Source organism: Tupaia chinensis, unplaced genomic scaffold (assembly GCF_000334495.1).
Source record: "Tupaia chinensis unplaced genomic scaffold, TupChi_1.0 Scaffold144336_1, whole genome shotgun sequence".
Classification (NCBI taxonomy): domain Eukaryota; kingdom Metazoa; phylum Chordata; class Mammalia; order Scandentia; family Tupaiidae; genus Tupaia; species Tupaia belangeri.
The window spans coordinates 689,820-706,073 of record NW_006204194.1 but is presented as its reverse complement, the minus strand read 5'-3'; the positions used below and the strand labels follow the sequence as shown (position 1 = coordinate 706,073).

The 16,254-nt window shown below is 43.9% G+C and overlaps 1 protein-coding gene and 1 pseudogene across 1 annotated transcript in view; one reads left to right on the top strand and one right to left on the bottom strand.

Annotated features, from left to right (window-relative positions):
- The window catches only part of LOC102487121 (extracellular calcium-sensing receptor-like), a 37,863-nt gene that overhangs the window by 17,988 nt on the left and 3,621 nt on the right, over positions 1–16,254 (bottom strand). The window contains exons 3-7 of the mRNA XM_006166791.1: positions 15,484–15,775; positions 5,574–6,389; positions 4,699–4,911; positions 3,123–3,246; positions 7–356 (exon numbers count right to left, since the gene is read on the bottom strand). Coding sequence (XP_006166853.1) covers positions 7–356; positions 3,123–3,246; positions 4,699–4,911; positions 5,574–6,389; positions 15,484–15,775 — 1,795 coding nt within the window. The remainder of the gene's footprint in view (positions 1–6; positions 357–3,122; positions 3,247–4,698; positions 4,912–5,573; positions 6,390–15,483; positions 15,776–16,254) is intronic.
- LOC102479990 (lupus La protein-like) lies at positions 11,535–13,274 on the top strand (annotated as a pseudogene).

Here is a 16,254-nt window from a genome sequence, read left to right as displayed (position 1 = left end):
TGGGACGGAGGAGCCAGCCACGGTGAACACGATGGCAAAGGTGGTTTGGCGTAGAAAGCAGGTAGCAGTAGTGGGTCGGCCGAGGAAGAGCAAGGGACAGAGGGCACAGAGGGTCAGGGAGATGAGGAGCGTGTAGCTGAGAGCTCTGTTGTTAGCCCTGACCACGGGTGTGTCCCAGTGCTTCAGGAACACCCCAAGGACCAGCACTGCCAGGGCGGCCAACATGAGTGCTACCAAGGCCAGTGTGAGACCCAGGGGCTCATCAAAGGCCAGGAAGGTCTCGATCCTGGGTAGGCAGCGGTCTCTGGCAGGGTTTGAATACTGCTCCTTGGGGCACAGGAGACATCTCTTCATATCTGTGGGAGACACAGGACTTGTATCTTCAACCTGCTGAAACAATACCAGCTACATGCAGGGATGTTCCCTATGCACCTGGTGTACTTGAGAGATTTACATGTGAAATGTCTTTATGAATGATCTTAGCTATCTGTTCCAGAATGTCCACATCCAGGCCCGAGACACACACACAGATACACACAAAAAAATGCACCCTATGTACATGTCTTTATGTGTTTTATTTTTTGAGAGATTTTTCCTATAGGGTGTGTGTGCTCTTCAGAAAGACAGACAGAAATAAAGAAATCACCCCCAGGGGAGATGGCCGAACCGCAAACCCTTCTCCTCCATTCTCCTGTCAGGATGGTCTACTACATGGAAGTACAATGACGTAGCCATTACGCCAACTGCTGATCCCTTTAGGTGTCTTTTTAATGGTTAAGTTTTTGTATTTATTTCTCTTATGAGAGAAAGACAGACACACAGAGAGAGAGAGATAAAGAGAGGCACTCCCAATAGAGTCTCCATGTTGTAATCACCTTTTCTAAAATTTAGCCAAGAGTTCACCTATAGCCACATCTTCTGTGTTCAAGCTGACCTGGGGTCCAACATGGAACTTTTCATATGGCTCCATAATTGCACAGTGCCAGACTGCCCAGATCATCGCAAATGAGGTCACAGATACAGAGAAGACGTATAAGGACAAAGTGCGAAGGCGCCATCTGCACACCAAGATGAGAATCCTCAGAAGAAAAAACACCTTCTACCACTTGATCTCAAACACCTAGACTCCAGAACTCTGAAAAAGTTAATTTCTCTTGGTTAAGCCATCAGAGAGTGCTATTTCGTTATGTGGTCTGTAACAAACTATTGTAATTATTACCAATTCTACCCCCAGTTCTTGTGTTTATTTAAAAATCACTGCTCTAGGGGCTAGCAGGTGGCATAGTGGTTAAGGCACTGGACTCCCACATGGCCAATCATGGTTCGATCCTGGACCTGGTGGTTTGCATTCTCATTTTCTCTCTTTCTCACACTTTGTCTATCTCTGGTCAGTTGTAAATATAATAATGATGAATAAAATTAAATTAAAATAATCCTTTGGTAAAAAATTATGACTCTGAACCACAATGAGATAGCATGAACTGCCCATCAGAATGACTGAAATGAAAAGACACATCAACTCGGGAACCAGCAGTTGGCGTAATGGCTATGTCGCTGGACTCCCACGTAGTCGACCGCAGTTCACGTCCCGGACCTGGTGGCTTAAAAGTCACGTGTGTGTGCGTGCCCAAGATCCGAGGAGGAGAATGGAGAAGGGATTGTGGTGTGACCATCCCCCCTGGGGGGTGATCTCTCGCTTTCTGTCTCTATGTCTCTCTCTGTCTGTCTGGTGAGCGCACGCACCCTGTAGCGAAAACCTCCCCAAAAAAAAAAAAAAAGACACATCAACTTGATGGCAGTGAGCACTGTGGTAGGCAATCACGTCCACACCCTAATCCATGGAACCGCTGAATATCTTACCTCACATACAATACAGACTTTTCAGGTGTGATTAAGTTAAGCATTGTAAAATGAGAATTTATCTTGTATTAGCCAGGTGGGTCCTATGTCATCATATGAGCCCTTCAGAGTAAAAAAGGGAGGATGAAGGGGAAGGCAGAGAAATATGGCAGAGAAAGAGGCAGATGAGAAGTGAAGCATGAGAACAATGGGGCCTATCATTGCTGCTTTGAATTTGGAGGGAGTCCTTGTGGCAAGAAATACAGTAGGCTTCTAGCAGCTGAGAATGAGCCTGAGTGACAGCCCTCAAGGAAGCTGGGTCCTCAGTCCTACAACCACAGGGAACTGAATTTTTCAACAACCTGAATAAACTTGGGAGCAGATTCTTCTCCAGAGCCTCCAGTAAGGAGCATAGTCTTCCAAATGGTTTATTTTAGCTTTGTGAGACCTGGAACAGTGGGTCCAGGTGAAGCTTGCAGCATCTGATATGTTGACCTATAGACACTGTGAGATATTAAATGTGTGGTGTTTTTACCAGACGACCTCATGCTAATTCATTATAGCAGTCGTAAACAACGAATACAGGTAGCTATTGGGCATCGCCTTCCCTCCTAGTGGGAGTGTGGACTGGTACAACCACCAGCATTTATTTGAACTGTATGTACATTCTCCTGAGTCCCAGCAGTGCCACACCCACAGAAATCCATCCAAATGTCCTCAAGAGACAGCAACCCTGCCCATTACAGCCCCAGTCAGGAATCCTGCCAAACCTCCATCCCTGTTGGAATGGATGAAGAGGGCATGACCATCCACACAGTGGGACCCTAGTAGACACAACAACAAGAGAGCTACAGCAGCACACAACCACTGGGATGACTCTAACAAACGCCATGGAAGAAAAAGTCAAACAGAATGAATGCTGAGATATTCCACATATAAGTGGCTGAAAATCAGATGAAACCCACTGACACCAAAAGACAGCAGGGGAGGCGATGATAAGCAGAAGCACAAGGAACTTCTGGGAATGAATCATTTCCTGATTCTTAATCAGAGGACCAAGAACATAGACTGTTCCCCATGTGAGAATTCACTGGGTCGTACCCTTAGGATATGTGCACTTGTCCATACGGTTTACCTAGACCTAAAATGAGAATATCCTCCCGGCCAGCTTCCCGTGGCCAAAGTCCACAGAAGGCTAGAGATGTGCATCTCACTGGACTGTGAACCTGAGAGCCTGGAAGTGCCTTGACGGCCCCTAGAGATCCAGCTTCCCCAGCCCTCACCTCCTTGGTCTGCGAACTCTCCATCAGGGCAGGGGCTGCACTTGAAACAGCAGTGGGGAAATCCCTGTCGGGGGATCTGGCTGGATCCTGGAGCACAGCTCCTGCTGCAGACAGACCTGGGAACCTGAGGGCAGAGGAGCAGGTGATATCAGTACTGGCCTGGGGGTACAGGAGACAGGTGTCCTGCACCAGCTCAGAGAAGCTTCCTAGTGTCCTCCCACCCACAGAGGGAAGTCACCTCGGTTACCTCAGAGAGGAGGGCCGGACAGGTGCCCACAGAGTAGCACCTGTGAGCCCTTGCAAGGGCTGTGCCGGGCTCACCTGGCTGATGGTGAGAAAGGGAGCCACGCGGTGTGAGATGGGGCCTCCCAGTCTCCCAGAGCCCTACATCAGGCATTGTCGGTGTTTTTCCCCTCTGCACACACACACACACACACACACACACACACACACCACCTTACATTGCACAGCCAGAGGCCTCCTGTAAACACTGACCTACAAAGGAATGGTTCTGCCTCCTTCAGCCCACCTCCCTCCTGCAGGGAGAAAATATGGGTAGGAAGGTTGAGATGAAATGCCTTTCAAAGTGCGAAATGCTGGGTTTCTCCTACTCTCAGACAGGAACACAGCTCTCCCCACCCCCAATTCAAAAAATCTTTAGGGGTTAAAAGGCGATGTAGTGGTTAAGGTTCTGGACTCACACATGGCTGACTGCGGTTTGAGTCCTGGACCCAGCAGCTTGGCATTTGTGCATGTGTGCTCAAAATTCCAAGAGGAGGATGGAAGAGAGGGGATTATGGGATGACCAAACCCCCAGAGAGGTGATTTCTCACTTTCTCCCTCTCAGTTTCACTCTCATAAGTACATGTGTCCTATGGCAAAAACCTAAAAAAGAAAAAGAAAAGAAAAAAAAAAGGAATTGATTCTCACTTGGAAAACTTTTAGGCCAACAGTGACTGTAGGTGCTTTAGAAAACAAAGGTGCCTGCGCCTATGCCTTTACCACCACCCACCAGTATCCACCCTCACTGCCGTCCTGCACTGTGGCTACTACCCCATGGTCTGCCTTCCTGGCTCAGTACCTCCCCCAAACCGAGTTAGGGCCCAGCTATATCAGGACCAGAGAAGTTGGGTAAGTTGAGGGAACATGGCCTCTGAGGAAAGGCCGATCACTGACCCTTTTATAGTCCACAGGTACTAGGGTCACAGTACCTATGGATTCCAGCAATCCCAACCACAGAAGAGCAAGGAAACTGACACAGACTTAACATACATCATAGGGAGGAATGCCCAGAGGAGAACAGAGAGATAGAGATAAATACTGTGACAAAGCTGCATCGTTGAGACATAAGCATTACACCGTCTGCTGGTCCCAATATTTCCATTTTTGATATTGAGTAAATTACTTTCCTCATTCAGGTTGCTCTAGTAAAGTTAAACAGCATAACTGAGCTATAATCTGTCCAGTGGAGAGCTGTGTCCACTTCATGAATCAAGTAGGGCACAAACTGTGCTCCTAAACTCCCTCTGAGTCTAACACACCACGACTAGGTCATTTATACACCCAGGAAACTCACCTGAAGCTCCTCCTTCATCAAGCGGACTGTCATTCTGTCCCCTGAAGAGGCTCCAAGGTCAATTGTGCCTATGTGAACGAAGTGAAACAGGCCCTCTGTTGACTTCTGCCCATGAAGAATGTCATATTGTATAACCAAATCTCCATTCTTATCAAACATGATCTCTTTCCCATCAGCAGTCTTGAAATGCACTTTCCTTAAGGGACAAAGAAGCTGGAGAACAAAAGGTGACACTGGTGACTGGCCAGGGCCTCACCCACATTTCTGCCCAATATGACTCTGGCCGTTGCTCGCTGCAATGAGCAAGTGATGTTCCAGGCAGGGCTGATTTATTCATTACTCACAGGAGGTGCAGGACTGTGTACTTACAGATTGACCAAAGAGTTCCAGTTTTAACAGCATGTGAAGTCAAGAGTAAAAATTAATAGAAATTTAATTAACACAAATTAATGAATCTAGCCCAGAGTGTATCATCTTTATACCAAGGAAGTATAAAATTGAATGCTTATACTTTTTTTCCTGTTTCAGTGTGGGTCTGGCTCTAGGAACTGTCTTTGGTTATGAACTCCCATCCTCAGCCTTCCCATCAAACTCCAAGTGTAATCCAAACCCTGTCAGGGCCTACCTGAACTGGCCTCTGCCCATCTAGATATCCTAATTCCTTGTCCAAGTCCCCCACGCTCACTCTGCTGCAACAGTGTGGCTTTTCTTACTCATTCCCATGCTAGGGTCTATGCTGTTCTCATCAGCTAAGCACCAGTACTTCATTCCATGGCAGGCCCAGATCATCATCTCTGCTCTACCTCCACAGCTCAGACAGAGTGAGCTCCCTGCTCTCTGCCCTTCCCAGAATCACTCACTCATTTCCTTCTCACCTGCCAGGGCTGTAAGTGCTGAGGGTCTGCACAGGCTGCGTCCTCATGCTCACAGGCTAGCAGGTCCTGCAGGGCATGGACGATGCTGTAGACTCCTGTATATCCAGCGTCCAATTCAAACAGTTCCTGGAAAGGATACTTCTGATCTCTCAGACTCTCATTCCCTGAGCAGAACCGGATGGTCCCTGCTGCTGCGCTGTTCTCCTGCCCTGGGATCCTGTGGGGCCATGTGCACCTGAAGGTCTCTTCCCAGAACCTTTCTATGAACATGTCTTCTGGGCTGCGGGTGGGATGCAGGTGAGCGAGAAACTCAGGGAATCCAAAGACCTGAGGGGCGTCCTGCCGAAGGCTGAACGAACTCTGCAGGACTTGAGAGACACCTGGCATGCTCAGGGCGATCGTGATATGCAGCGTGTCCTGGCTGACCCAGACCTTGCCCAAGACACGATGACGATCCAGTAAGCCTTGCAGGATGAGCTGGAAATTCGAGTTGCTCAGAAAAACCAGAATGACGGTGGCAGTGCAGCTCTCCATGGTGTAGATGATGGTATCAGTCTTCCCCAGGGACTGCTGAGAGGGGATGTGCAGGTGGAACTCAATGCAGACCCCAGCCTGGCCCAGCTCCTGGGTTACCAGAGAGCTCCCCTGCTGCCCAAAGTCATCATCCTGTGCCAGAACGCCCACCCAGGACCAGCGGAAGTGGAGCACCAGCTGGGCCAGTACATGAGAGGTTGTGAGGAGACTGGCAAGGGTCCGAAGGAAGGAAGGAAACTGGGTCTTGTCGCTGAGACTGGCCAATGAGGATGAGTGACTGACCTGCAAGGGAAGAAGCCAGGATATAGGAAAATGCAGGAGAACCAGGAAATCAGGCACAGGTTAACCATCGAGTCGAATGGATAGGAAGCTGATGTAATAAGAACACAGAGAGGGGGATAAACTCATAGTGTGTGGCCCCAGACAAAGTCCCCCCTCTCGAGAACATTCTCAGTCATGGGATAAAGGGGATGGCTGGTCACCCAAGAGAGAACCTGGGCCATGACCATCTCTTGGAAACATTGGGGGATCTGTTAGATCACCAGTCCTGGAGCATCCCCAATATCCAAAGTGCGACCTGGTGAAGGTGCAGCTGTGGATTTGGAAAGAGGTCCAGGTGAGGCCTGGAGTCTGTGTGTCTAACAATCTCCCTGTTGATGGCAATGTGCAGCCTACACATTTGAGTAGTGAGGTCCTAGTCTACGCTGGAATCATCTAGATAACATTTTAAACTACAGATTCTTGAACCAGCCCTATGACTTCCTGTTCTCTCACTCACAAGTTAGATACATCCTTCTGTCACTCCCTCATTGTGAGACAGTCTACAGGAGAGATTTGTAAATGATGCTGTGAGAGCTATGGGATTCCAGGAGATGCTCAGGTGTCTCACTTGTTCCTGTGCCCCTTGTGGTTGGTTAAGTCCAGACACATCCCTTTTATAGTTCCTGGCATGAAATTCAGAGAGCAATTTAACTTTACTGGCCTCTATGTCCCTCTTTTGTGCACCACTTGGAGATAGCCATCTTTCTTTGTTCTAAAAATTTCTTCCTAAGGGGTCTGGCAAAAGCCACACCTACTTGCTATCAGTCTTACTAAACAGGCCATTTTGCATCAGTAATTGTGGCTTACTTCTCTTTTTAGAGATTTTTGCTATAGGGCATCTGTACTTGCCAGAGAGACAGAAAGAAAGAAATCACCCTCCAGAGGAATGGTCACACTGCAATCCCTTCTCCTCCATTTTTCTCTCGGAATTTGGGGTACGCACATGTGCCCAATGTGTTTTAATACACCTGGTCCATAACTTGAACCACAGTCAACTACATGGGAGTCCAGTGACGTAACCATTATGCTATCTGCTGGTACCTATGGCTTACTTTTTAAAAATTAATTAATTAGTTTACAGTCATTCACTGCACAACAATGCAGTATAGAAAATTAGATTTTTCATCCAGTATACATTGTACATTGACTCAACAAAGAATATTACCATACATGTTATCAACAAATAATTTTCCATTTCTTGTTTTTTGTATATTTTGCTCTTTCCCCTCACCCTTGATTCTCTACCTCTCACCCTCTGCCAAATCCCTGCTTTTCCCATACTGTCTTTGGTATGTACCCTTGTTTTCCATGCCTTTTTTTTTCACATTTTATTGATTCACTAAAGATCTTAATTAATTTAAAGACTTTAAATAGAGAGCACAGCTGATATATACATATTTATGAATGCATGTCTGACTTTAGGCATAAACATGTGAGTAAAGTCAACATTCTATAAACTAGCACCTCGCTGGGGCTATATAGCTTACTCTACTCATTAAATAGGTATTAATATGTATTTATAATGCATTTTTTAATTTCAAAAAACGTTTTAGTTTTAATAGGTCAAAATCAAAAAATGTTAAGAGAAATTTTCTTAAAACTTAAAGCCAGGGGAACCAGCAGTTAGCGTAATGGCTATGTCGCTGGACTCCCACGTAGTCGACCAGGGTTCGCGTCCTGGACCTGGTGGCTTAAAACTCACGCCAGGCGCATGTGCGTGCGTGCCTAAGATCCCGAGAGGAGAATGGAGGAGAAGGGATTGCGGCATGACCATCCCCCCTGGGGGGTGGTTTCTCGCTTTCTGTCTCTATGTCTCTCTCTGTCTGTCTGGCGAGCGCACGCGCCCTATAGTGAAAACCTCTCAAAAAAAAACCCCCAAAAAAACAAAACAAAACAAAAAAACTTAAAGCCAGGAAAAAGGTTAGGATTCAGGTTTAATAGTAGGTAGATGAACCTATCAACAGTTCAAGACAAGACAAAAATCCTTAAATACGAAAATCAAAGCATCGAAGAAAATCAATAGTGTTTTAGTATAAAGTAAAAAAATTCTATTTCACTAGTTTAGACTTAGGTCATTAATCTCTCTTCTATTGAATTTATAGTGTTAATTGTGGTCTGATCTTTCCATTTAAACTCTGGAAGTTAACATTCAATTCCAAATTTGTCCCTACCATTAGGGTGGCCATTCTCTTGGTTGTTTCCTGTACTCTTATTTCTGTGTGTCCTACATTAGGTTTCCTGGTATAGCACTCCCTTCTACACTTCTTGGAGAGCTGTTCTGGTGTTGGTAAATTCTTTCAGGTTTTGTTTATCTGAGAATGATTTAGTCTTGTTTTCCCATATAAAAGATAATCTTGCTGGTTATAGTATTCTTGGTTGAAATTGTTTTTTATATAACATTTTTAATATATTTTGTCATTCTTTCCCTGCTTGCATTGTTTCCAATGAGAGGTCTGACATTAGCCTTATGGGATATCCTTTGAAAGTAACTTGATGTTTCTCTCTTGCCAATTTTAGTATCTTGTCTCTGTGGTTTTGGTCAATCTGGTTATGATGTACCTTGGAGAAGATCTTGGGTCAGTTCTATGTGGGGTCCTTTGTATTTCTTGGGTCTGAATATTTGAGTGCCTCTCTCGGTTTAGAAAGTTTCCTTCCAGGATTTCATGGAATATATTATCAAAGCCCTTATTAGTCTCTTCACCTTCTGAGATACTGGTGATCTGGATGCTTGGGCGTTTAATGGTATCTAGTATTACTCATATGTTATTCTCATTTTTGGGTTATTTCCTCTGTCCTTTTGGTAAATTTTTCTAGGTCCAAGATTCTATCTTCTACATCTGAGAATAAGTTGTCTGCATGATCTAATCTGCTTTTGATATTTTCAATGGAAATTTTGATTTCCTGTAATACAGCCTTCATCTCTAACAATTCTATTTGATTCTTCTTTATGACATGTATCTCCTCTTTCAGATCATACAAGGACTTCTGTAGCGGGCACTGCATATGGAAACCATTTTGAGCTATCCGCCATCTTAAGCTATTTACTATCTTGGAAACCATTAGTCTTCACTTCCTCAGTGAGCAAACTGTTTCTCAGAAACCATGTGACCAACTGTTCTCCCGGAGGGGCGGTTGGGTTTCTAGGCAATGGGAGAGATCCACCCACACCAATAATTGGTTCATGCTGTTCTATCTCATTTGCATTTCGGGCAACCAATCGGTGCCCACCAGCCTGTATATAACTCGCCATTTTTCCTCAATAAACGGAGGAAGAAGATGGAAGACTTGATCAGCACCTCGTATTGTCTCCACTCTGTATGTGTGTGTGCGTATGTTTGTCCCATCTCTCATTCCCCAAGAGAACCTGTTCTACTGTCCCCAGGTCGAAATAGACTTCCTCACCTCCCAGAACTCAGTGTCTTTTTTTCCCTGCATCTTCTGAAGTTTGTTTTTTTCTATTCTCTTGCATCTCTGTTAGCATCATCAGTATGAATATTTTAAATTCTTTGTCTGACATTTCCCTGAGTTCCCTTGTATTCTTTGTGGATGAAGAGGAGTTACTCTTTTCCATTAGAGGAGAGATATTTTCTTTGTTTCTCATATTTCTTGTGCCTCTTTGGTGGTTTCTGATCATCTGATGGATTATACTTTTTTTCCTGGCTCCTAGCTAGAGTGGGGAGTAGGAGGGTGAAGTATGAGCAGAGAGCCTTCGGTGGCCAAAATCCCTGAATCCTGTGGCTTACTCCTTAATCCATTACATTGCATGATGATTAGTAAACTTGCTTATTTATAATATGTTAAGACTAAATTTAAACATCCCTTCCCACTGGCCCCAAGTTTTAACAAAGCTTTGTGGTTTTTTTTGTTTTTTTTTGTTTTTTTTTTTTTTTTGGCCAATAAGAAACTAAAAATCTCTCTCTCTCCTTTTTCAAGAGAGATTTTTGCTACAGAGTGCGTATGCTCGCAAGAGAGTCAGAGAGACATAAAGTGAGAAATCACTCCCCAGAGAGATGGCCATGCTGCGATCTCTTCTCCTACATTCTCCTCTTTGAATTTTGGGCATTCACGCAGAGGTGACCAATGTGAGTTTTAAGCCACCAAGTATGGGACTCAAACAAAAGTCAACTATGGGGGAGTCCAGTGATGTAGCCATTACACCATCTGCTGGCCCCAGAAAACTAAAAAATCTCTTAAACATCACTTGTAGAGAAGCCCTGCTTCAAGAAATCTGATCTCTTAGGCCAGACCAATGTATAATCTTCATATATTGATTTATGGCTTTTGCTTTCCTGAGCTACATAAAAGACATTTTATCTCCTTTTTTTAGGGCTTATTGGCTTTGTGTTTTCATACCATAGTCACTAAAATTGGCATAGAAAAAGCTCCTTCAATATACAACACAGTTGGGACCAGTAGTTAGCATAATGGCTATGTCGCTGGACTCCCGTGTAGTCGACCGTGGTTTGAGTCCCAGACCCGGTGGCTTAAACTCACGCCGGTCATGTGTGCATGTGTGACCAAGATCCCAAGAGGAGAATGGAGGAGAAGGGATTGCAGCGTGGCCATCCCCCCTGGGAGGTGATTTCTCACTTTCTGTCTCTCTGTTTCTCTCTCTTCTCTATACTATGTTCTATGTTTCTGTGTTTTGGCCAGCGTAGAAACTGATTTTAGTCTGATTTACACAGACTTGAAGATTATTAGCCATTGGTAGTGACAACGATTACAAGCTCCTATAAAATTTATAAATTTTGTGCCTTGTTTCCTTTAGGGAGTCAACAAGTTGGTTGGAAACCAATTTAATTGAGAGTCCTATAGCTTATCTGACAACCATTCATAAATGGGAAAACAAGACATCTTGAACACTGTGAAAGAAATGAAGTTTTTAATCTTTTAAATGTGCTTGAATTTGAAAGGAAAGAAAAGCATTTAATGTAAGAATCAAGTTAATTAACCAGAGCGAATCCCTGGGCAAGTCAACCTGGCTTGATCATAAGCAATTTAGAGTGCACTAGGCCAGTGGGTGTCGCTGGAAAGTAGAGACATTACAGTGACTATTAGTGAGCCTATGGGATGCCTCTGTGGGACCTGGCCCCAAAGATAGCCACAATGACTGAAAATGGTGATAATGAAAAAATGGCTAATCTGGAGGCCAAAATCTGTCATCAAATTGAGTATTATTTTGGAGACTTCAATCTGCCATGGGGCAAATTTTTAAAGAAATAGATTAAACTGGATAAAGGTTGGGTACATTTGGAGATCATGATAAAATTCAACAGGTTAAACCATCCAATGACAGACTTTAATGTAATAATGGAAGTGTTGAGCAAACCCAAGGCAGAACTCATGAAAATCAGTAAAGATAAAACTGAAATCAGGAAGTCTCCAAGCAAAACCCTCCCTGAAGTGACTGACGAGTATAAAAATTATGTAAAAAAACAGATCTGTTTGTATTAAAGGCTTCCCAACTGATGCAACCTTTATGATATAAAAGAGTGGTTAGAAGATAAAGGTGAAATAGTAAATATTCAAAGAGAAGAACATTGCAGAAAGCACTTAAGGGATCAATATTTGCTGTGCTTGAAAACATTGCATCTACAGAGAAGTTTGTAGAGATCCCTAGTCAGAAGTACAAAGGCACAGAGGTGCTAATACTTTTCAAGGAAGATTACTTTGCAAAAAAATAAATGCAGAATGAGGACGGCATAAAGTGGAAGCAAAATTAAGAACTAAACAACAAGGACACACTATGTCACAATCCTGTTACTTCAGCCTCCCAAATTGCTGGACTACAGGCTGATGCCACCATCCCCAGCACTTTCAGACAGGGCCTCGCTATATTCCCCACATGCCCCACACTGGCCACAAACTCACAATCCTCCTGCCTCAGCCTACCAAGTAGCTGGGACTACAGGCTCACACTACCACCACCACCACCACCAATGCCAACATCAAGACAGGGTCTCACTATGCTGTGATCCTCCCCCCTCAGCCTTCAGAACTGAGACAACAGGCACTGGCCACCACACCCAGCTCTTTCAGACAGGGCCTTGCTACACTCCCCACGTGTCCCATGCTGACCACAAACTCCCACTCCTCCTGCTTTAGCCTCTCAAGTAACTGAGACTACAGGCTTATGCCACCATTGCCACTGCCACCACCACTACCGCTGCCACCATCACCACCACACAGCCACGGCCATGGCCATGGCCACCTCCTGGCTTTCAGGAGAGCAAGAAAAAAAAAAAAAACAGAAGTTAACAGAAGATGCCCAAATGAAATTTATATAAGAAAAGATTAGATGCTTGCTGAAATTTTTGGGTGACTTAGATGATGAGACCTATAAAGAAAATTAGCACATCGTTTTCTGAAATCATGGTGAAGATGGACAGACTTTATCAGAGGAGTAAAAGAGGGCATAATTCTGTTTAAAGAAAAAGCCAAGAAAACTAGAAAAAGCCAAAGATGCAAATAATGGTAACCTATTGGGAAGGAGCAAAGTAGTCACTTGGGAAGTACTAGAAAGAGAGGTAAAAAAGCAACATTGAAAAAAAAATCATAGAAGATCAGAAAGAATCCCTAAACAAATAGAAGGCAAAAGGTTGCAAATTTAAAGGAAAGGGAAATAAAGCTGCTCAGTCTGGGTCTACTAAAGGAAAAGTACAGTTTCAGGGCAAGAAAACCGAATTCCATAGTGATGATGATCATGAGGAAAATGGCGCAGCTCGACCAGTGAAAACAGCAAGAGAAGAAACAGCCACAAAAGTCCTGGCATCAAAACTACAGAGAACATAACATGGAGTGGAGACCGATAGTTTAGTGAGCACAATTTCCATTCATTTTAATTAGGTTTTAAGCTGCCTTTTGTCTTTGAAGCCTTTTAAAAAGAAAACCAAACTAGGTCCACTTCAATGTCCACCTGTAAGAATCGAAACATTTTTTGTTGTTTAAGTTCTCTTTTTGTTTTGTTACCCTCATGAGGAATTTTTAAAAACGAATAGTTATGTTTGGTTTATTCAGATGATTCAAATATCAACAGGAAGACTCTTCTTCTAAATTGCTTTTGTAATATGAGAATGTATTAGTATAAACAAATAAAATATACACTACAGGGACCAGCAGTTAGCATAATGGCTATTGCTGGATTCCCATGTAGTCGACCACGGTTCAAGTCCCAGACCCTGTGGCTTAAACTCACGCTGGGCGCGTGTGCATGCATGCCCAAGATACTGAGAAAATGGAAGAGAAAGGATTGCGGTGTGACCATCCCCCCTTATGGGGGTGATTTTCTCTTTTTTCTTTCTCTGTATTTCTGGTGAGCGCACATGGCTTATACCAAAACAAATATAAAATTATATATAATGTGTATGTGTATATATATATATATTTATACCTTCTGCTTCTCTCTGTCTTTCTGCTGAGAGCATGTGCCCTATAGCAAAAACTTCTTTCTAAAAGAAAAAAGCAGTTTAAACATCTATAATAGCAATGTGATTGTTGCAGAGATGCTATAGAAACCCGTTCTCTTTCTAATCCGGTTTAGAACTGGACTAATTGTGCAGTCAAGCCCTTTCCACACTGTGAAAACAATTCTGCCACATGACAAGCCCACCATGAAAGAGTAAGGGTTGGGCTTCCTCCATGGCACCAACACCCACAAAGCTTTTCCAGGAAACACCCCTTCAAACCATATGTGACATTTAAATCCCAAATCCATAGGTAGGAAGATAGGCCTCTCCCAGCAGGCCAGAAAACTTAGCAGATTTAGGGAACTCAAAGCGAGAGAATTTCACCCATATTTGCAGATTTCAAGTCAAAAATTAGTTGACTTGGGACCAGCAAGTGGTGTAATGCTTATGTAGCTGGACTCCCACATGATTGACTATGGTTCAAGTTCTGGACCCAGCATCTTGAAACTCACACCAGACACAGGGGCATGTGAGTCCAAGATACCAATAGGAGAATGGAGGAGAAGGGATTGTGGCATGACCATCTCCCCTAGGGGGTGATTTCTCACTTTGTGTCTCTCTAGTGAGTGCATGTGCCCTATATCAAAAATCACTCTCTAAAAAAATAAGAAAAACTAGTTGACTTAAATTGAAATCCTCATACAATGCTGGTGAGTATATAACATGCTACAGTTCCTTTTGAAAACAGTCTGGAAGTTCCTCACATATTTAAACATAGGTTTATTGTATGACTCTGCAATTCTATCCACACACCTGAGAGAATGAAAAGTAGATATACACACACAAACCTATACCTGAAAATTCACAGCAGCCTTATTTACAAGCAACAACTCAAATATCCACCTACTGATAAATGGATAAATAAAACGTGGTCTTTGCAGATAATGGATTATTTCTCAAGAATCAAAGGAAATGAAATATTGACACATGCTGCAGCTTGCATAAGTCTTGAAAACATCATGCTCAGTGAAAGAAGCTCATAAAATACTGCATATTGCATAGTTCTAATTGTATGAAATGTCCATAGAGAACAAATTTGTACATTGTAAAGTAATGGTTATCAGAGGTAAGTGATGGGGAGTTGTCACTAAAGAATATGGGATTTCTTCGTGGTATCATGAAATGTTCTCAAATTGATTGTGGTGATAGTTGCTCAACTGGACATAGGAAAGGCCACTGAGCTGTTTGTTTTAAAAAAGGTGAATTCCATAGTATGTGAATTACATCTCGATTAACCTGTTAAAATATGAGAAAAAAACAATAGGTACCATTTGGTATGGCCACTGTTGTGGAAATGACACTGAGGGCCTGAAATTCAGGGAACATCAGTGGGGTGTAGTGAAGCTGTAGCATGAGCTCTATTGCCTGAATTCAAATCCCAGATCTAGGAGCTCCTGGTGAGCTTGAGGCTTCCTCTAAATCTCAGTTTCCTCAGCAGTGCAGTGGGGATTATTGTTCTCTCAAACAAGGTTATGGTGAGGAAATTTTTTTTTGGGTACCTGGCCCCACAACAGCAGAATCTCAATTTCTACCATCATTGTCATTACCATTATTACAGTAGTGAAGGGAAAGACTCAGCAAAGACTCACCTGTGGGAACTTATAGAGCCCCAGAAGCCTGGCCATGGGGACAGACACGACTGACCGTGTGTCTCCGATCAGAGCAGGCCGGGGAGGGCTGGGTTGACACATGTAGTTGGGGACTGGCTCTTCCTGACCCGTGAGAAAGCTCATCGTTTCACGGAGGGCCCCGTGTGCTGAGTCCCCTGAGTTCCAGATGGAGAAACCCAGTGTGAGGTTGGGCAGCAGGTCAGGGTCCCTGTTGATCTCCTCTATGGCAAATACAAAACTCTGGGCCACACAGTAGTTCCATGGTGAAAGACTAAGGGATTTTTTTCATTTAAGATTTGTCATAGATGTTGGGGAAAGCAAGTGGTGTCGTGGTTAAGGTGTTGGACTGATCGTGGTTGAAGTCCCATACCCAGTGGTTTGAAACTCATACCGGACACATGTGTGTGCATGCCCAAAATCCTGAGAGGAGAAGGGAAGAGAAGGGATTGCAGGGGATGATTTCTCACTTTCTCTCTCTCTCCAGCAAGTGCACATGCCCTGTAACAAAAATCTCTCTCTCACTCTCTCTCAAAAAAAGATTTGTGGGATCAGCAGGTGGCAGTATGTCACTGAACTCCCTCATGACTGACCACAGATCAAGTCCTGGACCCGGCAGCTTGAAATGCACACCAGGTTCATATGCATGTGTGCCCAAAATCCTGAGAAAAGAATGGATGAGAAGGAATTGCAGTGTGGCCATACCCCTGGGTGGTGATTTTCCACTTTCTATCTCTGTCTCTCCAGCAAGCA